Below are 22,576 nucleotides of genomic sequence, written 5' to 3'. Positions count from 1 at the left end.
GTGTCGATCGCTGTGATTCGAGTACTCCTTCCTGGACAAGAATCAACCCCTGTCGATTTCTCTCAATTTTGGACGGGAAAAAAATTTAGTCCATGGGAATAAATAATATAATAATAATATAATAATACGTAAATAATAATACATAATAATAATTCCAGGGGAAAAAAAGAAATAATTTCCAGTAAAAGAAAGCTATCATATCAAATCTGTGGATTTTTCTCGATTTCGGAGGGGGGAAAATGTCGAGATTAGTGTCGAATCCTACGCAGTTTGAGGCGTAGAATTGATTGCGCCCGGTCCTGAGACTTGCCGGAGCTCCCTAAGCCGAGAAACGGTCAAAAACGAGTGTTTTTGGCCCTGTTGCATAAGTGCGTTTTTGTCGGTACCGCGGACTCGTGGAGCTTTTCCGACCAGAAAATCGGACTCGTAAAGTTATTTAGTTTGTAGTAGTTATTTGAAGGAAAAGAAACCTATGTTTCACTCTGAAATATCAACTACACATTCAAGGCACAGCGAAGAAAAGCATAAAAAAAATTGAAAGGAAAAAATCTAGAATATTTTTTCTTGAGGAAAATAATTCCAGGGGAAAAAAGAAATAATTTCCAGTAAAAGAAAGCTTTCATATCAAATCTTGGATTTCATGTTTTTCAGTTTTCTTCACCATTATATGACTTTTTTCAACGGCTGCTACATTGGTTTAAGAGTCTATCAAAGCAAGGGTGGATGGTCCTGAGCGTAGGAACACACTGATGATCTTAATGGTCAATCTTGAAACTGCTGAAATTTTGCGTTTTCCGGTTTGCGACAATGCTAACTTCATTCAGTTCTTCTACTCCTGTTCCTGATTTAAAGTCCCTGCGTCAGCCGAAAATTATTCTCCTAAATTTTGCGGATACGCAATTTTACCTTCTTAGATGTATCATGCGTTCCGCCCCATTCAACTATTCTACTCCTGCGTTAAAGTTTCAGTCGAATGAGTCAGCCAAAAATAAATTCGCCTTCATCTTATAGGTATGCAATTTTACCTGTTTGGAAGTCGAAATGATCGCATCACACGTTGCACCCCATCAACTCTTCAACTCGGAGTTAAGATTTCTGAGTCAGCGGAAAAGAAACCAAGCTTTTTTCATTGCGCCTGCAAACCAGCGGCCAGTAGTGCCCAGCATTTATGTTGTTTTTTCCGTGAGGATGGATTTGCAGACCCACGTCTTATTAAGATGCGAGCCAGTCCGACCCTGGTGATACGAACTGTCAAAAACACTCGTTTTTTTGGCTCAGGAAGCTTCGGTGAGTCTCGGAATCATGTGTAATCGATTCTACCCTTCAAACTAGATAGGATTCAACGGTTCACGGGTTCGGTGTCAGAACGGAACAATTATTACAAATGCATCAGAAACGGAAGTGCACGTGACAATTATTCAAAATTCATCAGAAAAATCATTCAAGACACCTCCTTCCGTCCAGCGCGTAGTAATTCATCCTAATTCGTGTAATGCGTAAGCCCTAATGACGGTTGATTACACTGCCATGCTGAGGAAAAAACACCGTATTGATATTCGAATGTTGCCAATTTTATCACGATGAAATATTTATGTTTGATCAAAAATGTGAAAATACTCCTTTCAAATATTCAGATACGACAGATCAAAGTGGGAGTAAATTTTTTTGAAAAATCGAACGCATTAAAATCACAGTTATATCCATGTGACATGAGCCCTGTCATGCACGTATTCTTATGGATCCTAGGGCTCGCTTAGAAGCAACGACTGTAAAAAAAAAATTTTAAATTTCAAAAAGACAACTCTTGAAAAAAACTGATTTAATGTTCGTTTTAGGAAACCATTTTTGGGTATTTTTCGAAGTAAAATTTACGAGCGGTAAAATTTAAGTAAAAAAGTGTTTAAAACAAGTCTAAAAATATCAACTGTAGTTTCTCAACACTAAAATTGTTTTAAATAGTTTGCTGTAGTGTTGAATAATTTTTTAACACTAAAATTGTTTGAAAAACATGTTAAAAAACTACCGTGATATTTTCAGAATTTGTTTAAACACTTATTCACTTAAATTGAACCTCTCGTAAATTTTGCTTAAAAAGCACCCAAAAAGGGTTTCTTGATACGATCATTCCAACAGTTTTCTTAAGAGTTTTTAAAAATTTTTTACACGGGTCATAATTGCTATCAGGCGCAATATCTGACAAGATCTTGTCAGAATTGATACAGGTCCTTTTGTTTAAATAATTCCATGTCCAACTGAAGGAAAAAGGTATCGAGATATTTCACATTTTATCAGGAGAAATTCAGCAACATCTTGATGCTCATGTGACGTTTTATCCTAAGTATAATAACAGTAAGCGACCGTGGGCGATCCAATTATTCTGTCCAATTTCCACAACTCCCGCCTCAAAATCCTTTCCTCAGAACCCGTGATTTTCCGATCATTCCCAGTGGTAGTGCTGTGCTTCTGCAGCGCAACACTACCCTCCCCGGAGAACCCTCCCTCAATCAAGATGGTGGTTAGATGTTGACGTCGTCGTGATCATGTGCAATTTTTTCGCGCGGTTTTGCGATTTTGACAGCCTTTAGCTGTTGCGTGGAACTTGGAGAGTAGACGGAAATAATGATTAAAAGTGACCAGTTTAATGATTAAATGATTAAAGTTAATAATGATTAATAATGATCTTGTGATTTATGGACTATCACCGCGTCTCGTCATGTAATGAGATGGACGAGATCTGATCCGAGCGGAGATTATTAACAGTGGCATTGTTGCGTCAATTTCTCTAAGTCACTTACAAAACCTTCGCGAAAATTCCCGTAGCGGTGTTGAAACTGTGTGTAAATACGAATTAATTAATCCATTGAGAAATGTTATCTAGGTGTCAATTTCCTCTCATCTTTTTTCGTGTAAAAAATATGAAGTGAGTGAATTTTTGTTAATTTTTTTGCTATCAATTTTATCATCATTGTGACTGCAACAGATTAAATTTTTCCAATCGTGAGATAGTTTGTGCGGATAGTTAAGAATTGAAGGAATGGTTTGAATCTATGACATATTAATATACATTTAGAATGGATTTGTTCCTCGGTTGAAGTACCAAAGGTCTTTTGTATCCTGCCATCCCTTCGAATGATGCCTGCGGCGGACGGTTCTCCGCCCCGAACATCTTCAAAATGGTTCAGAACTGTAAGTGAAAATCTCTCACCTCCGTAAATGAAGGACATTGTCACTAGCTTTGTATTTTAATTGATTTAGAAGAGACAACCCTGCTAAAAATGGTGAGTACGAATGAGTAGAAAATCAAAGTCATATTAATAGAATTTCAATTCATATGAATAGAAGTCCAACTCATATAAATAGAATTTCAACTTATATGAATAGAATTTAACTCGTATGAGCAGAATTTCTCTATTCACTTTTCGCCGATTCATATGACTAGAGATTCCAACTCATATGACTAGAGATTTTAACTCACATGAGTTCAGCGTTGAATCTACCTTGTCCGATATCTCAGAAACTAGTCACCGCATCAAAAAAATTATAAGAACAAAATGTTCTTATTTTTCAAATTTACACGCGCTATGTCGGTGTCTCCCGGTCAAAAACACCACTTCTGAAAAATGAAAAAAATTGAATTCACATAAGTTAAACTTTTCTACTCTTATGAGTAGAATAGTCCAGTGATATGAGTAGGATTTCTACTCATATAAGTAGGAAATTCTACTCACGTGAGTCGGCGAATTCTGAATAGCCTACTCATCATTTTTAGAAGGGATTTTTTTTTAATACCAAATAAAGTTATACCATTAAAGTTGCTCTTTCATGTGGGATTAACTACCTACTCGTAAGTTTATACGAGGAGCAGTCTACATTTTGGGAACAATTTAGTTGCGGGCAGTTTTTAGCATAATGTTAAGCTTACCTAAAGGCAAATGTTTGCAGAGATCTTAATTTTTTCTCGGTTTGTTCTGTAACAGCTATCATTTGCGCCTTAGAAATGTGACGGAAGATTAAAATGGAAATAGCCTCCATGCACGCTGGGCTTGTCGATTTCCTGTGACATTTTTGCAGTGGTGAATGCATAGCTGAGGTGCGCTCTAGCTAGAATTGTATTTAGCAAATGGGTGGTTTTTATACGAGGATTAAAAATAAACAAGTGGTACGGAATATAACAAAATAATATGAACTATGCAAAATGATAATCCGAGTATCGGAACTTGGCTGATTTGAAAACGCCTTCAAATGCGGCGTGATACCTCACGCATTTCGGAGAGTTCAAATAGTTGTATCACTGCGCCGTAAGAATGTGACGGAAGATTAAAATGGAAATAGCCTCCATGCACGCTGGGCTTGTCGATTTCCTGTGACATTTTTGCAGTGGTGAATGCATAGCTGAGGTGCGCTCTGGCTAGAATTGTATTTAGCAAATGGGTGGTTTTTATACGAGGATTAAAAATAAACAAGTGGTACGGAATATAACAAAATAATATGAACTATGCAAAATGATAATCCGAGTATCGGAACTTGGCTGATTTGAAAACGCCTTCAAATGCGGCGTGATACCTCACGCATTTCGGAGAGTTCAAATAGTTGTATCACTGCGCCGTAAGAATGTGACGGAAGATTAAAATGGAAATAGCCTTCATGCTCGCTGGGCTTGTCGATTTCCTGTGACATTTTTGCAGTCATGAATGCATACAGCTGAAGTGCGCTTTAGCTAGAATTGTATTTAGCAAATGGGTGGTTTTTATACGCGGATTAAAAATACACAAGTGGTACGGAATTAAACAATAGAATATGAACTATTCAAAACGATAATCCGGGTATCATCATAAATTGTTTAATGTCGGTCGAAAAAAAAGGCCGTGATTCCTCCTCTCTAAGTAAAGAATATCTTGAAAATTTCAAGTTATGATGTTGATTCTTCACCATTAGAAGAATAAAATCGGAGAGAAGGTTTTGAACTCCATAGTCGAGATGCACTTGGTCCATAATGCGCCTTCGCTCTCATTGCATATACAACAAGGACAATTGCAGGGCAGGGATTGTTGCGACTGAGCCCAGCGTTCCCCAAATAATTGTACACTCTGAAAATCTATATATATTTAGTATATTTCCATATGCCAAAAGCATCCTTTGAATAATCATTCAACTTGTAACATTTTTTCTGATTTTTTTTTTTTTATTACCTAGTTTTTGGCAGTTACGGGAGCCATTGGCATCGAGTTCATTGCAGGCACCATCGAAGCGCAATCAGCCGTTTTATTACCACAATTAGAGGGAAGCAAGGAGCTTCCAATAACGAAGGATCAGGCCTCATGGATAGGTGAGTATTTTATCATTTATAATTGAGGACACCGCACCAAGAACAGCCTATAGGCGTATAGGTCGTTATTACGCACATCTGCTTTTCGGATTCTACGTACCCTGGACTATGCTATGGTAGCGATAGAATATAGATAGGTAACGGCTCGAGGTCGAAAAACCTTTTTTTTCCGAGTTAAGAACGACCTGTACGCGCGGCCATATCATTCTCGGTTCGCGGGCATCGGCGCGGCGCGGCGATAGTGATGGCTCGATTTTTTTAACTCATTTTATAAAGATTCGTTTTTATTTAAGAAAAACGAGCTATTGAAATAATTTATTCTCCTCTCAAACTATCCATTCCTCCAAAAATGTATACATCGCATATTGCCACCCAAATGACTGTTGGGCGTAATACGGGCCTATAAACTTAAGGGCCTATAAGGTGCTAGTTACCCCTTCCATTGCTCAATATCGATATTCTTTCATTTTGCGTTAATCATGCGTGATTAAGATTATTTATACTTCATATTGCCACTAAAATGACTGTTGGGCGTAATGATGGCCTACAAACCGTTTTTTTTAAATTAAATATATTAGAGTGTAAACCCAAAATGTAGCTCCAGCTAAAATTGTATTTAGCAAATGGGTCGTTTTTACACGAGGATTAAAAAAAAAACAAGGGGTACGGAATAAGACAATAGAATATGAACTATTCAAAACGATAATCCGGGTATTGGAACTTGGCTGATTTGAAAACGCCTTCAAATGCGGCGTGATACCTCACGCATTCCGAAGAGTTAAAATAGTTGTATCATTGCGCCGTAAGAATGTGACGGAAGATTAAAATGGGAATAGCCTCCATGCACGCTGGGCTTGTCGATTTCCTGTGACATTTTTGCAGTCATGAATGCATATAGCTTAAGTGCGCTCCAGCTAGAATTGTATTTAGCAAATGGGTGGTTTTTATACGCGGATTAAAAATAAACAAGTGGTACGGAATGAGACAATAGAATATGAACTATTCAAAACGATAATCCGGGTATCGGAACTTGGCTGATTTGAAAACGCCTTCAAATGCGGCGTGATACCTCACGCATTCCGGAGAGTTCAAATAGTTGTATCACTGCGCCGTAAGAATGTGACGGAAGATTAAAATGGAAATAGCCTCCATGCACGCTGGGCTTGTCGATTTCCTGTGACATTTTTGCAGTCATGAGTGCATATAGCTTAAGTGCGCTCCAGCTAGAATTGTATTTAGCAAATGGGTGGTTTTTATATGAGGATTAAAAATAAACATGTGGTACGGAATAAGACAATGGAATATGAATTTTTTTTTAAACAGATAAACACAAATAAAAAGTAACAACGCTCAAGATGTGTATTTTGATCGAGAGTCAAACAATTTTGGAGCGCTCCTCTATCATCAAGAAATATGGAAAATACATGAACAAAATTTAGATCAAAATCAATAGCCAAAAATAGAATAGAAAAACATTAGACGCACTATTGTTATTGGTAACAGTGATGTTCCTCTTAATTTAGTTTAATACCTTATGACTTTTAGTCTTGATAAAGCAGCGTTCCTTGATCCGTTGACCCTGTATTAAATACTCATTTTAGGCAAACTTTGTTAATTTTTATTTTATTCATCTGTTATTAATTAGATGCAACATCCAACTAAACCACCTTCATATAAATGTTGGAATATCTCTTTCTTCCGTATTACTAACCTGTAAATAGACATTTTTCATTCATGCGCTATGATGAATTATTCGAGAAACAGCAATAATTGGACGATAAAAATTGTTAAAAGACACAATGAACTCTACATCGACGCGTCTTATTACTCTTATTAGGAGGAGCAACCTCATTGGTGTCAATAAGTGGTCAATTGATATGCATCTCTCGTCACAAATAGAACTATCCACACTTTACTCGCGTGGTTCGAGCTGCTCAGATAGTGTAATTACTCACTTAGATGAGCTATTGGTTCAAGAACACCTTTAATTATCACTGATGATGATCATGCGTGAGTCAAAAATTCAAATCAAGAACAGGAGTATGGTTTTTTTTTTCATATTTACCCTCTGTTTTTTTTAAAAAAAAAATATCTAAGAATTACTTGCTGGGTCGAAAAGAGAAAGAAAAATCGAGTGAAGAGAACAGTCGAGATCTCCCAGATGAGTGCCTGTCGTCAAATTGGGTCGAAAAGTCGTAATTACAGTATTTAACGGAAAATTCTTGTTCCAGAGTCTTCTTCCACTCTCAGATTTTCACTTTTTTAAGATCTTCAATCGAAGAATATACAATTTTTTTTCTTTATCAAATTACAAAAATTAGAATAATCGGACGTATTTTTATCAAACGGAGCTAAGCGCCATCGGGGGAGGAAGGGAGAGGGGGGTTTGGATTGGCGGGTGTTGCGGAATGCGATGCTCGTTCCGTCCCATACTCGCGATGCTTTTCCATGGCGCTTAGTTCCGTTTGACAGAACGCGTTATCCGGGATTCTAAAATCCTTAAAAGGAACTCAAATTGGCGCTTAGTTCCGTTAAACAGAAGCACGTCCAATTCTGTTTATTTCTGAGTTATAAAGCATGAAGTGTATGATGTGCTTTCGTATCGATGGCCAACGTTCAAAACCGAAATCTTCGTTGCGGTGTTTCAGAATTCCCGCTCCAAAGAAAAAATAAAATATGACAGGAAGTCTACAACGTCGCAATCAGAAATGAATGGTTTTGCAATGGACCACTAGACAAGGTACGAATTAAAGGATTCTGATACATGTTTCTTAACCAAAATTTCACGTAAAACACGATTCGCGCAACGAAAATTACTGAAACCAACTCTTAGCGAAGATATTAACGTTCTTATTTCACATTGGTTACGAGGAATTTGAACTGCCGGCTCACAAGAAATTCAAAGCTCTACGTGAGTCAAATTGCGCACTACAATGGTTTCAGCAAGCTTCTCAATCGAGCAATGTTCATTGTTCGTTTCCCACCTTGTGTTGTTCAAACTATAAGCAATTTGCTACAGCTAAGCCAAAGCGTCAAGATTGAGGTTGCCAGCTTTTTATATCCAGAGACTGTCATATAAACGTTTAGCGCGCGATGTGAATCACGTAGAGCATAGCGTTTTCATGAGCGGGTGGTTTGCATTCACGCATCAAAAATCATTTAACATCTTCATAAGTAGTTGATTTCGGTGATATTCGTCGTGCGCATCGTGTTCTACGTGAAATTTTCGTTTAGAAGCATGTATCAGAATGCTGAAATTCGTACCTAGTGGTTCATTTTGCCATGGATAAGATGCGAAAGTCCCAAATCGCTGGGGCCTCAAATATATTTTCAATTTTTATTCTGATTTTCATCTCAGTTTTATCTGTTTTTCATCTCATTAAAAAAATTCAGTTACGTTTTTATGATTTCAGCAAGTATGGGAACTCTGCTGTGCCCCCTCACGTCTATTCTTTGCGGTCCGTTGATGGATATATTAGGACGACGATTGGTCTTTAAGATCTATTATTCAGTCTCCACGATCGGATATTTAATAATAGCGTTTGCCAAAGAGGTCTGGCATCTGTACATAGGTCGGCTATGCTTAGCTTTTTCACTCGGTGAGTCCTTTACGTCTTCATTAGTCCACCTTAAGGTGATTCGATGGACGCCATATTTTGTGTCAGAACGACGTGCGATATATCGCATCAATTGGTTCCATTTTTTCAGCTACTCGTCATTTTTCTCCAATTTTGAGATCGCAATTCTGTTGTCAGGAGACTAAAACACTCACCCATCAATTTTAACACAGAAATTCAACGTAATAAAGGCGTGGTTTTTTTTAGAGAGAAAATATCGCATTCGAGTGCAGTTTCGATATCAGTATCGAATGCGATGTTTTCTCTCTGAAAAAACCGCGCCTTTATTACGTTGAATTTCTGTGTTAAAATTGATGGGTGAGTGTTTTAGTCTCCTGACAACAGAATTGCGATCTCAAAATTAGAGAAAAATGACGAGTAGCTGAAAAAATGGAACCAATTGATGCGATATATCGCATGCCGTTCTGACACAAAATATGGCGTCCATCGAATCACCTTAATACCGTAATTAAAACTATGAAAATATGCATGGTAGAGTATCTATATAGGGAAAGTACGGACGTGTCGAAATGTGGAGCTGTTGGAGCTCAAATGGGCAGCCAACCCTCTAACACAAAAAATGTCACTGCCAATCTTCTGATTCCAATATCAAACGCAGTTGTCTTGTAGGTGCCAACATGCATTTTACGCCGACCGCACTGTGTTTGACGCAATGCGAGAAGTATTCATGCAGTCTTGTAGGCGCTGATTGCGATTCATGCCGATCGCCGACCGCAATGTATTTGACGCAATGCGTGAAGTATTCATGCAGCCTTGTAGGCGCTGATTTCGATTCATGCCGATCGCCGACCGCGATGTATTTGACACAATGCGTGAAGTATTCATGCAGTCTTACAGGCGCTAATGTGCGATTCATGCCGGCTGCCTCGCCGAGGGATTCTCCTTTTCATCTCTAGCCCGTGTCATCATTGCTCTCTTCGCCGCGCCGCGCCGCGCCGCTCAAGGCCAGATTGATCACCAAGATGGCCAAGAATGTTCTTAAATAAGCGTTTTTCCGAAAAAATGATTAACTTGCAAAAACTAAGTCAAACATATACGTGCTATACAAACGACGGAACGTAACAATTGTAATAATAAATTTTTCTGGATAATTTGAATTCATAGGCTGGCTGTTCTTTTAGGCCTTAAAATTACCGACGTGTCCGTTCTCTCTCTATGTTCGCACTTTAGTACATGGCAATTAACAATTGGGCTCAATTTTTCAATTAGGAACTATAAATCCTGGCTCATCCGAAAAAACACGCATGTGCATAAGGAAACTAATGGTTCATACGTTGTTTTTATACTGAGTCATTATTTATAGTTCCTAATTGCAAACTGTAGTCTAATTGTTTGAATCTACGGGCAGCTCCCGAGATGTCCCGCATTGGAACAATGATTGTTTTAATGACGTAAGAATTCAGACGCACGATCTCCGCTTGAAGCGCCTTCATGTCACCATGATACTTTCCGCTGTGCCATGCAGTTAGTTTAGTTACCTATTTGACAGGAACCAGGCAAGTGCACTGATTTCACCCCACGCCCCCATGCACACGTAAATGTACTGTACCAATGAATAAGAACCTAGTCCGTATCGATGGCGTGAGTCCGCAATCACACATCTCGTTTGCGGTGTCTGAAAATGTACGCTTCTATGTTATTTTTTTGAAAGAGAGAAGAAAAAATTGACATCATTCTTTGCAGTTTATGCAGAGCTGTCTTTGCACAGTAAAGAAAAATTCCGGCAGTTTTAAAAAATTGCGGTTGAGTAGTTTTCCGTTTAAAAACTGAAGTATGGCAGGAAGTCTGCGACGTCGCAAACCGAGTTATGTGATTGCCGACCTACACCGTCGTTATGTTCTGCATCTGTCCAATGGGCCACTTGCGTTGGTCACAGGATTGCGTTTTGCTGCTTGATTATTGTACCTCAGCTAAAAATTATAGGATCCGTCCATGCAGCAACTTTTTACGCTCAATGTCAACCAAGATATCGCCTTTTGAAAAGTCGGGTTTTTGACGTCATCCGCCGCGGTAGTGACACCCTTATTGGTTTCTTCCACCTTGCTTCCATCCGAATTTCACGTTGAACAAGCAGTGCAAATGTGCGTCAAGCTGACTGAAGAAACCAAGGGTGTCACTACTGCGGGGGATGACGTCGAAAACCCGACTTTTTAAAGGGCGATATCTCGTTTAATATTGAACTTAGAAAGTTGCAGTTCGGGAAGATCTTATTACTTTCAGCTAATCTGCTAATCTACAAGAATCAAGCATCATAACGCGACTCTGTGACCAGCGCAACTGACCCATTAGTAAATCGTGCGCCTTAATTCGATGGTTATGCAAGAAACCCACCCAGACGTCTTAATGGAGATGTTGCGTGTGTGAGGAATTTGCGATTTGACTGTTGATTCCTATGTGACAGTTCGCGAGAAACACGATGGTGCCTCTGGTTTTCTCTGAAATTAACTCCCAAGCTCAGAAAAAGCTCTCAAGTTGAGGTCAAAATGGAGGGGATATCCCACGCTATCCTGAGAGTCCACCTCCACATCCAGAAAACTCTTCATGCAAAGATAGGGAGCAAATAAATTAGCAGAGTTGCCGTGTTTTCAGTTTTGGAGTCCCCATATAAAGTGGCAGCCCTGTCAATGTATTTGCTACCCATCTTTGCATGGAGAGTTTGTCTTGATGTAGAGGTGGACTCTCAGGATAGCGTGGGACATCCCCTCCATTTTGGCCTCAGCTTGAGAGCTTTTTTGAGCTTGGGAGTTAATTTCAGGGAAAACCAGTGGCACCATTGTGTTTCTCGCAAACTTTTACATAAGAATCAACAGTCAAATCGCAAATTCCTCACACATGCAACATCTTCATTACATCTGATGCTTCGTACACGAAAACCGACTGATAGCCATGCTCTTGACGCAGGTTTCACGGTGGCCAACGTGATCTACCTGCCAGAGATCACGACGACAAGTCAGCGGAGCCTCGTGCTGGCGACGATCAACCCGCTGTTCTCGCTGGGCCTCCTGTTCAGCTACGTCGTCGGCGGGTACCTCCGCTGGGACGTGGCCTCCCTCATCCACACGCTCATCTGCGGCCTGGGCCTCTTCTCCGTCCTCTTCCTCCCCGAGTCGCCGGCCTGGCTCGTCAAGGAGCAGCGCCCCGAGGACGCCCGCAACGTCTTCCGCTGGCTCGGCCGAAACGCCGCCAAGATCGACGGGGACATCTCCCGACTCCAAACTACAGGTCGGTGGCGAAACCTTCAAGTTACGTATCTCGAATGGGAATGTTGAAATATTTGGGAGATACCAACTACACAGAGGAAAATTTCGACATAAAAGTTTGGTTAATACGGGAAGTAAAACACAGAGTAACCGTAGCCTTTGGTTGAAAAATTTAAGAGCAAACGCTGGAAAAAAAACAAGCGGGAAAGTTCTAATACTGTCCTATTAGAAAAGCGCTCAGGTGTTACTAAATGTATTTAGTCAAGAGAGGACGTATAAACTCCGTCGACTTGGCTGGGAAATGGAAATAAAACATCAGCTGATAGCAAACAAAGGTTACCAAGGAAACGTAAACGCGTATTTTTGTTTCCCGAAAATGAGCTCACCGTTGAGCTCATCAGGCGCGTTTTTTTTTTAGGCTTCATTTGAGTTCAACGATCAATTTCGATAAGAATTACGCTACCGCTAAAAAATTTTCTTATAGACAAACGATCGAAACTACCTGCGCATTACATTTAAAGCGCATAAAATACAGTTTTCACAGCTTTATTTATTTTAAAAATGGACCCCTTCCCCCAAAAAGCCTACACATCGATGAGCTGGTGCGCCATTTAAACGCATTAGCACTAGTATACTAGTACTCAGAGGCAAGTCGAAATCAAAAAGCGCTGCCTATCGGCTGAGCGCTTAACACATTGGATCTAGAGTCCAGACTCTCGAAAACATTGACAAGAAAAAGGACTCTTGATTCAATCAGATTTAAGCTTAAACCAAAAGGAAATCCGCTCAAATTAAGAGGTTTGGTTCTTGATTTAAGCTGAGGGTGATTCGATGGACGCAATATTTTGTGTCAGAACGGCATGCGATATATCGCATCAATTGGTTCCATTTTTACGGCTACTCGTCATTTTTCTCCAATTTTGAGATCGCAATTCTGTTGTCAGGAGACTAAAACACTCACCCATCAATTTTAACACAGAAATTCAACGTAATAAAGGCGTGGTTTTTTTAGAGAGAAAATATCGCATTCGAGTGCAGTTTCGATATCAGTATCGAATGCGATGTTTTCTCTCTGAAAAAACCGCGCCTTTTTTACGTCGAATTTCTTTGTTAAAATTGGTAAGTGATGCTTTAGTCTCCTGACAACAGAATTGCGATCTCAAAATTGGAGTAAAATGAGAAGTAGCTGAAAAAATGGAACTCATTGAAGCGATATATTGCATGCCGTTTTAACACAAAATATGGCGTCCATCGAATCACAATAATACGGGAAGTAAAACACAGAATAACTCTAACCTTTGGTTGAAAAATTCAAGAGCAAATGCCAGCTATAGTTTCCTTGAGGAACTTTCATAAAAAACGAGCGGTGAATACAAACGTCCCAATCGGAGGAATGAATTTCTCCTGTCTCTCCATTGTTTTCTGCGCTTAAACCACCGCAAACTGTACCAAAATCAACTTGATATTTGTGTTGTGTTGTGTTTTATACTTCCTATATTAACCAAAAGTAACAGAAGAACACAAATATTTTTATCTGTGTGTATGAATGCCATATTAATGTTCGTCTCTTGAACGGCTCCTCTCAAAAAATGTAGCTCTCGGGGGCTAATGTCAGGGATTTTAGACATTTTTGCACTATTCAAACTCGAGGAATAAAATCCAATGCCGGAAAATGTCGTTTTGCTCATCACGAGAGAACGTAACTATATTTCGATGTCGCCAAATTTCCCCTTGCAAAGGATTGTTTCTCATGGAAGAGATGAATTAAGAACGGAAATTTTGAAACACCGCCGCAATGGGGATACGTGGTTTCGCACTTCAGTCGGTGCGATACGGAGATCCATCAAGTTTAAAAAGTCGCATCAAGTCCCCGTCACCGCCGACCAACGCGTTTGTCGATCGAATCAACTACAGGTAGTATGAGCAGGGAGTCAAAACGCCTTCAATTTTTTGAACGCAATACGGACACCCGTCGAGGATGTATAGTTGTATCAAGGCGCCGTAGCAAACGTGTCCCATTGTTTATCGTTACGGACGAACATAAGTTGAGAGAGGAGAGTTAAAATGCCTTCAATTTTATACATACTTATTTTTGGGCAAAATAAGAGACGACGTTTCTCCATTTGCGACGTTGCAGACTTCCTTAGAAACTTTAATTTTCTTTCGAGAAGCTGGCCAACATAAAACTTAAATTCTCCATGATTTTTCGTATTCGATAGCAGAAGATTTGGTTCAAAATTTAAAGTCGTTTTCATTTTTTTCGAAACGAAACACCAGAAAATGGGAAACCGAGGCTGAAAACAAACAGAATAACTGGGACGTTTCGGAGTGGTTTCAACCCCCTCCTTGACCAGGAAACAATAATTTAAAAAACAAAAGCTCTAAGACCCCCAAATGTGATAATAAGGAAGTATTTGTTGCTATAAAAAATGATAGTATGAGATGTTTTCTTATTTTTGGCCTTAATATGTTACTCTTTATTTTTCACATTTTCGTCTTCTGGTCGAGAAGGGGGTCAATTCCACACCCGTCCCAGGCATTCGGTTTGTTATTAACCTTGGTTTCTTTTTTTCTTGGGTTTTGCTTCGTTAAATTAGGCAAACTTTCCTTCTAAGAAGGTTCTGGATCCCGCCCACCTCCTGCAGAATTCGTACACGACGCCCTGCCAAATCGTGGATTAAGGGGGTAAGGCAGGAAATGAGGAGGTGCGATCTGCCAGAGGAGCTATGGCAGGATTGCTATCAGTGGCGGTTGGGTGTCACAGAGCGCACAGAAGCGCTACAAGAGTGACTTGTTAATAGTAGTAGAAAAACACTAAAAAAAGGCCCGAACTTTAAGTATCAAGGTAATGAAATGGTGCTGGGTCCACACCATTTCGCGGAGGAAGCAAAGTCAGAAAGTTTCAAAAATTTCAATTAAAGACAAAAAATTTGAGCTGTAATGAGTACAAGTCTAAGACTCTCCCCCTAAGTCCTGTATATTGGTACTCATTATAGCTCAAATTTATTGTCTTTAATTGAAATTTTTGAAACTTTCTGACTTGGTTTTCCCCGCGAAATGGTGTTGACCCAGTACAGAGCCAAGAGACCCTTCACTAGTATCTTGGCCATTGTGGAAGCTTTTAATTTCGGGACTTCAGCACTCTACTGTTGACTTACCTACATGGTTGATGTTCAACAACGTGTTGTCAGTTTCGTCTGGCAAACAAGCCGAAAATGGCCGATGTTTGTGAAACTTATTTGGTTCATGACGTCATCCGAAGCTCATCATCGACCATGTAGGTGAGTCAACAGCCGAAACTAGGGTGATGACTGTTGCTCCCTAGTAATTGTCCATAAGGAATTGTTGAAACCCCGAAAATAAAAGCTTCCACCTATCGCTAGGAGGCCGGTGGAGGCTGGAGGATATCTTGTCTCTGACCCAGTACCATTTCACCACTTATGTTCGTTAAATTATTTGGTCTCTTTTCTTGGTCCGTGTTTTATTCTACTTTCCTCTGTATCGAACAACAGGAAACGGACCTGTGAAGCGCTCGATCCCGCTGAAGCAACTGCGCCACGCCACGGTCTGGAAACCCTTCCTCATCCTCATCACGTTCCACTTCCTGCAGACGATGACCGGCATCTACAACATCATGTTCTACACGGTCGAGTTCTTCCGGGACCTGGGCACCGCCTTCGACCCCGTCCTGGTGACGATCGGCTTCGCCTTCTCGCGCTTCGTTGTCTGTGTCACCGTGGGCTACTACTTCACTACCAAGTGCCCGCGGCGGGTGGCCACGGCCGTGTCGGGCTTTGGGTCCGGCGCCGCGTATCTCGTCGCCGTCGGCTACGAGGTCTGGTGGAAGGGTGACCGGCGCTTCCAGTGGGTCCCGGTCGCCGCTGTTCTCGTGTCGTGTGTCTTCTCCACGGCCGGGGTCCAGGCTCTCCCGTGGATTATGACCGGCGAGGTGAGTTAACATGTCATCATACCGTCATTTGGACGTATTTCTATCAAACAGACCTATGTGCAAGTGAGAAATATAGGGTGTGCTCGTTAGTTCTCTTGCCGTAAGAGTGAATGAGAATAATAAAGCGCCAGTGACGTCAGCGGCAACGAAAGAGGACCGCGCGAGGGCGAGATCGTTGTCGGGGCGCTTTAACTCATGAGCCCTGTCCACAACACTCTCTTGCCATGCCCGCGGCTCATATATCCCGCATTCAGTTGGCACATAGGTCTGTTTGATAGAATGTAATATCCCACTTTTCCAATTCTTCAAAAGGAATCACGCCCACTTTTACATTGCTTCTTATGGAGCTTTGACGAGCACAGAGCACACCCCATATTTCTCACCTCCACATAGATCTGTTTGGTAGAAATACGTCCATTTTATAATCAACAATGGACCCAGGCCCGCCACATCCCATCTCGGGCCCTGGTACCTGTTTTCTTCAGTTCTTACGTCTGAAGTACTTCAGATGTGAGAACCGAAGTTTTTCGGATGTGAAAACCGAAGTACTTCAGATGTAAGAACTGAAGTTTCAGATGTGTGATCCGAACCTCGACAGCTAGATCTAAAGTGTTCAGATGCTCAATCCGATAACTTCAGAGATCCATATGACCTAAACTTCGGGTCCTACGCACGAAGTTTTTTTGGGATTCAGCAAACTGCCACCCGTTTCCTAAAATTACGGATAACTGCCACCCGAGTAAATTTGACAACTGCCACCCGTCATGAAAACTGCCACCCGTCATGAAAACTGCCACCCTTGTAAGTATGACAACTGCCACCGAACTGACGCGTCTCGCGGCCGCGCGGTGCGGGATTGCAAACATAGAACCAAAACTTCCCTACAGACTTAAAGAGGCTGAGGACTGTCTGTTGAAAAGCTTTCTAGATAAAAATCATTTCTAGAAAATCAAATAAGAAATGAGTGATCATTTTCAACAGGCGTGTTTAAAAGTTTTGGTGTGAGTAAAACCTCGTCAAAGTTTAAAATTTTAAAATCGTAAAGAAACATAATCTCCCCTTTTTTATTTAAAGTTTTTGAAATTGAGAACAAGCAATTTTTCACATGTCACTGTCAGTTTTTCTAGAATTAGTTTTACGTTTAGAATTAGTTTTACGTTTAGAATCAGTTTTACGCTTGGAAGTTTTTTTTACCTTTAGAAGTTTTTTTCTTTGTTTTATTTTTTTTACTCTCATCAGTTTTCCTATTTTTTACTGAATTTGAAAGAAATTCTTTTTATAAAATCGTAAAGATTCATAATCTGCTGTGGCCGAAATTCATGCCGGTGGCACTTGTCCGCACGGGAGGCAGTTGTCAAATTTACACGGGTGGCAGTTTTCATGGCATTTTCCCTAAATTTCCGACCCGGGTGGCAATTTGCCATCACCCGTTTTTTTCTCCGTGCTCAAAATAGCAAAAACTGCACTTCTGCGTCTTGTCCTCTAAGCCCCTCAATTGGACTACATTTTGCAATTCGGAACTACAATTTCAAGCCCCCCCCCCCCCCCGGCTCGGGTTTCTCACGCAACGCTGAGCGTAACCCCCCTCCCCCCCCCAAATGCGTTACGTAATACTTGAATAGCCTCTTAAAGGAGTTACTTTGCATTATTGTTGCAGGTGTACCCGCTCTCTGTGCGCGGGTGCATGGGTGGCGCGACGTTCTTCGTCGGGAACGTGTTCCTGTTCCTGTGCATCAAGTTCCACTTCGCGCTGGTCGAGGCCCTGGGGATGCCCGGCGTGATGACCTTCTTCGGGGTGGCGTGCCTCGTGTCGGGCGCCTTCGGGCTCCTCGTCCTCCCGGAGACCCAGGGCAGGACCATGCTCCAGATCGAGCTCGGCTTCATGGTCAAGAAGAGGAAGCCGCCACCGGAGAGGAAGTTCCGATACGTCAAGGAGGAGGAGCTCTGGTTCGAGCCGCCCAACGTGGATCAAGCCTCGCTCGAGGTTCAGCCCGGGACGGAGGAGGAGTTCGCTGCCAAACAACCATAAACGGAATGCTGCACGGAGAAAAAAACGTCGTGCATGGGGACCCGAAGTTGAGGTCATGCGGATCTCTGAAGTTTTCTGATCACGCATCCGAAAATTTGAGGTCCAGCTGCCGAAGTTCGGGTCAGACATCGAGGCGCTTCGGTACATGCCGGAGTACTTCAGATGTGTGACCCGAACCCAGGGGCGTAGCTAGGAAATTTCTCTGGGGGGGGGGTGAGGAATGGAGGATTCCGTTTTTCTGGGGGGGGGGCAGCCCCCCCTGGACCCCCCTAGCTACGCCCATGCACGAATCCTTCGGTATATATCGAAGTACTTCAGATGTCTAACCCGAACTTCGGCAGCTGGACCTGAAGTTTTTAGATACGTGATCCGAAAACTTTAGAGATCCATACATATGACCTCAACTTCGGGTCCCAATGGACCACTAGACAAGATACGACTTTAAGCATTCTGATACATGTTTTTTGACCAGAATTTCATGTAGAACACGATTCGCGCAACGAAAATTACCGAAATCAACTCCTAACAAAGATGTTAACGTTTTTATTTCACGTTGGTCACGAGGAATTTGAACTGCCCGCTCATAAGAAACTCAAAGCTCTACGTGAGTCAAATCGTGCACCACAACGGTTTCAGCAAGCTTCTCAATCGAGCTATGTTCATTTCCCACCATATGTCGTTCAAACCATGAACAACTTGCTATAGCTGAGCCCAAAGCGTCAAGATTGAGGTTGCCAGATTTTTATTTCGCAGAGACTGTCATGATAACGTTTAGCGCGCGATGTGAGTCACGTAGAGCATTGAGTTTTCATGAGCGGGTGGTTTGAATTCACGCACTAAGAATCAATAAATATCTTCGTGAGGAGTTGATATCGGTAATTTTCGTTGTTCGCATCGTATTTTACGTGACATTTTGGATATGAAACGTGTATCAGAATGCTGAAATTTGTGCCTTGTCTACTGGTCCATGTTCTGAATTCTGTGCAGAATTCTAATTAAAGTGAAAGACTGACGAAGTTAAACGCTATTAGCAACACTAGATGGACATGTGCCTTATTTCCGTATTCATACTTCTTCCTTTTTCTATCCATCTTCTTCATTGCTTTCCTCTTCCTCTTCATCTATCTCTTCTCCTTCCCCTCCTCATCTTCTTCCATTGCTACCCTGTCTCTTTCTTTTTCCTCTTAGTCTACTTCCTTATTCTACTTTTCTTACTCCTTCCCCATCTTCTTGATTTTCTTCCCTCTCTCGTTCCTCCTCTTCCTTCTCATTTCATCTCTTTGCTGCTTCTACCTCTCCTTCATTCTCTTCATCTTCTTCCTCCTCTTTCTCCTCTTCTTCGACTTTTTCCTCTTCCTCAATTTCTTTTTCTACTTCATTTTCTCTCTTTCTCTTTCCCTTCTTCTCTCTCTCTACTATCGCATATTTTTGCTTCCTTCTCTTATTCTTCCTCCTCTTTGTCTTATCTTCGTGTACACCTTCCCCTCTTTTCCTTTCTCTTTCTTTTCTTATTCCTTTTCCTCCTACTATTATTCTTATTTCCTCGCCACCCTCTTCCTTTTTGTTCTCGTCCCTCTATTCCTCTTCTTTTACTCCTCCCCTCTCTTCCTCCTCTTTCATCTCTCTCCTCTCTGCCTCTGCTTGCCACTCTAGCTGTTCCTCTTCATTTTATACCTCCTTTCTTCACTTCTTTCATTTTTCCTTTGTCTTCCACTTTTCTCATTATTTCTCCCTCTTTTAATATGTTTTCCTCTTCTACTTTACTTACTTTCTCCGACCGTTTCTTTTTTTCTGATTCTTTTATCCCTCTATCTTACTATCTATGTCTTCTTTTCCGTCCTTTTTTTCTTCATTCTACTACTTTGTGAGCAAAATTCATAAAAAATAAATATAAATAGAATATTAATTTTATGGAGCATCCATATTATATTTATGATCTTGTAACTATTATGGAATAGTGATTTCTTAATAGTATTGAAATGCATTTATGTGATAAATATCCTATTCCTTAATGCAAAATAGCTTTTTGATAATTGTTTTTAATTACAAATAGAACATTTAAATTTATTTGTGCATAGTACGTACAGTGAGGGTCTTCACCAGACTCTCCGACTCATGCACGTGCTAAGCACGTCCCGCCCAGGGGCGGATCCAGCGATGTGGCAACACCGGATTTTCTCCATTTAAACCTATGTTAAATAATCGATTCTTGTCGGAGCACCTGGTTCCTCCAAGAATCGATGCATTTCCATAGGTTTAAAGGGAGGAAAGACAATATTGCTAAATCGCTGGATCCGCCAATGAGCACGTCGTGCTTTGTTTTTCCATTTAAAGAAGCTGCAATATATGGACCGCTATTTTGCTGATAAATACCAATAAAAGTATTAAAGACTATTTGCCAATGTAATGCTTTCGCACCGATGCAATATTATTTGATCTGTTATAATTAAAAATGACACTCAATGTGTGTTTATCACTGCTCCAAACATGATTTGGATGTGTTAAAAAGTTCGTTCGAGTGTTAAATTATCTTATTTTCATACTGCCGAATACCGTGCTAAAAAAAACGCCGTATGAGTCTTTAGACGTCGCCAAACTCTTTTGTACGAATCACGAATTTTAGGGAAATTCGTGAGGGGAAAGGAGGCTTATTGAGTGGATTTTTCTTCCAAAGTTTCAGAGAATTTTTTTCTTAATTTGATATAAAATGTCTGAAAATTTCATAGGCAAATATTCATAATTTTCCTGAAATTGAGTACATTCTGAAAGCAAATTTGGGTAAATTCGAATGTTCTTATGGCGTGACTCCTTAGCACAGCAGCATAGTTCATTTGATTTTACTGACCATTTTATGTATTTTGTAAATATTTGTGCATAAGATCACGGATCACAAATTATTTTACACTGTAACATAATGACAATGAGTTGACATGTCAGAAACTGTATTTTTTTTATGTACGGTACATCAAACATATACATCAATTTTCACATGTTACTGTCTCGATGTTGCAATGAAATTCCTCGTTTTGCCAAAATTTCATGATTTATTATTAAAATTTTCTCTGGTGCATGTGTGCTAGTTGGACGTATTACTACTATAGAGCACTATGAGCAAATACATTGAATAAAAAGGGGCTATTAAATACGCGAAGCTTGTGCAGATAGTTCCTTTTCATTTAAAATTTGCACATACTTCCATTTAGCATCAATAAGCCCCGTTGACGAAACGTTAAAGTGAATGTGGACAAATGTCGACTTCCCGTCAGAGCGTTGATACCATACCATAAGATGGACTGCATTTTGCAATTTGGAACTATAAATTCTGGCTCATCTGAAAAACACTTATGTGCATAGGGGAACTAATGGCACGTACGTTGTTTTTAAACCAGGCCAGAATTTACAGTTCCAAATTGCAAAATGCTGTCCAGATAATCAGAAGAAAGAAATAGAAAAATGTAATATTTTTAGGTATGGAATAAACTCCAAGGACGGCCTTTGAATCCCAGTAAAATTAAAGAGGTAAATTCAAATCTTCAGAAAAATTCCTGTTCACCAGTATTATAATTTTTTCTGAATTATTAAATAAATATTTCCCTTATTTGTAATCTAATAGAGAGAAAGTTCTGATTCCACGTCTAATTTATGGAGCGACTGCAAAGCATCCCATCGCCATCACATGCATGCATACAGATGGAGTAGCGGACCTTAATATCATCAGGTGAGTACATCGTCATAAAAAAGTTTGAGCCGACTTTTACTCAGCACATGATGTTTGTGATGCACTTGTGCGATGCAGAGTTCATAAATTACACGCTCTTGAACCTTAATACTACGTCAAACTAAAATCTTGCCAAGTTGTCACAAAAATACTCAAAATAACAGTTTCCTAAACTGACAAAAAATTAGAGACGGTTTCTGCTACCTACATTATGCGACCGTCCCCGGAGAAGTGGACTGGTTCACCAATTGAATTTTTTCAGGAAAGGGTTTGCATGAAGCCATCGAGTAAGTTAAGGCGATTTTTTTCTTTTAATGCTTCAAATATGATTTAAAAAAATAAAAAATTAAATCCTCTCATTTTGACGAAAAGCATTTACAAGTGTTCCAGGTGTAAATCCTCCGAAAATCTGAGAGAAATTCCCGGACTGATCAAAATGAGATCCTAATGAATGTTGCCCGCAACAAAATTTATTTCGGGAACTGGGATTATTGTATTTTTAGATCAACAAAATTATTTTCAGAAGTACAAAAATTTTAATTCGACAATCGGCATTTTTTCAGGGAAGAACCCGGGATTCTTGCTGGAACAGCTTAGGGGCCTTTCCTAAATTACGTAACGTTAAATTTGCGGTTTTACGTAATTTAGAGACGGTCTCTCAAATACTTTTCATTGTCTCAACATCACTGAAACAAATTTTTCTTGAGATAATTTTT

General features: G+C 40.3%; 1 protein-coding gene across 3 annotated transcripts; it reads left to right on the top strand.

Annotated features, from left to right (window-relative positions):
- Window positions 1-2,741: 2,741 nt before the first annotated feature.
- Window positions 2,742-21,747, top strand: LOC109034842 (facilitated trehalose transporter Tret1). Of its 3 annotated transcripts, none has more exons than XM_072303985.1 (6): window positions 2,742-3,186; window positions 5,194-5,326; window positions 8,720-8,925; window positions 11,866-12,186; window positions 15,677-16,113; window positions 17,771-21,747. In XM_072303985.1, the coding sequence occupies exons 1-6, from the start codon at window positions 3,174-3,176 to the stop codon at window positions 18,140-18,142; spliced, it is 1,482 nt and encodes a 493-aa protein (XP_072160086.1). In that variant the 5' UTR covers window positions 2,742-3,173; the 3' UTR covers window positions 18,143-21,747. The 3 variants fall into 3 exon arrangements, with proteins under 3 accessions (XP_072160086.1, XP_018903761.2, XP_018903760.2); XM_019048216.2 differs by having other exon boundaries at window positions 2,744-2,920; window positions 8,740-8,925; XM_019048215.2 differs by having other exon boundaries at window positions 2,744-3,186; window positions 8,740-8,925.
- The last annotated feature ends 829 nt before the right edge of the window (window positions 21,748-22,576 follow it).

The sequence above is a fragment of the Bemisia tabaci genome, chromosome 9 (genome assembly GCF_918797505.1).
Source record: "Bemisia tabaci chromosome 9, PGI_BMITA_v3".
Taxonomy (NCBI): domain Eukaryota; kingdom Metazoa; phylum Arthropoda; class Insecta; order Hemiptera; family Aleyrodidae; genus Bemisia; species Bemisia tabaci.
Note: the sequence above shows the minus strand (reverse complement) of the source record. Positions and strands in the feature narration are given on the sequence as shown.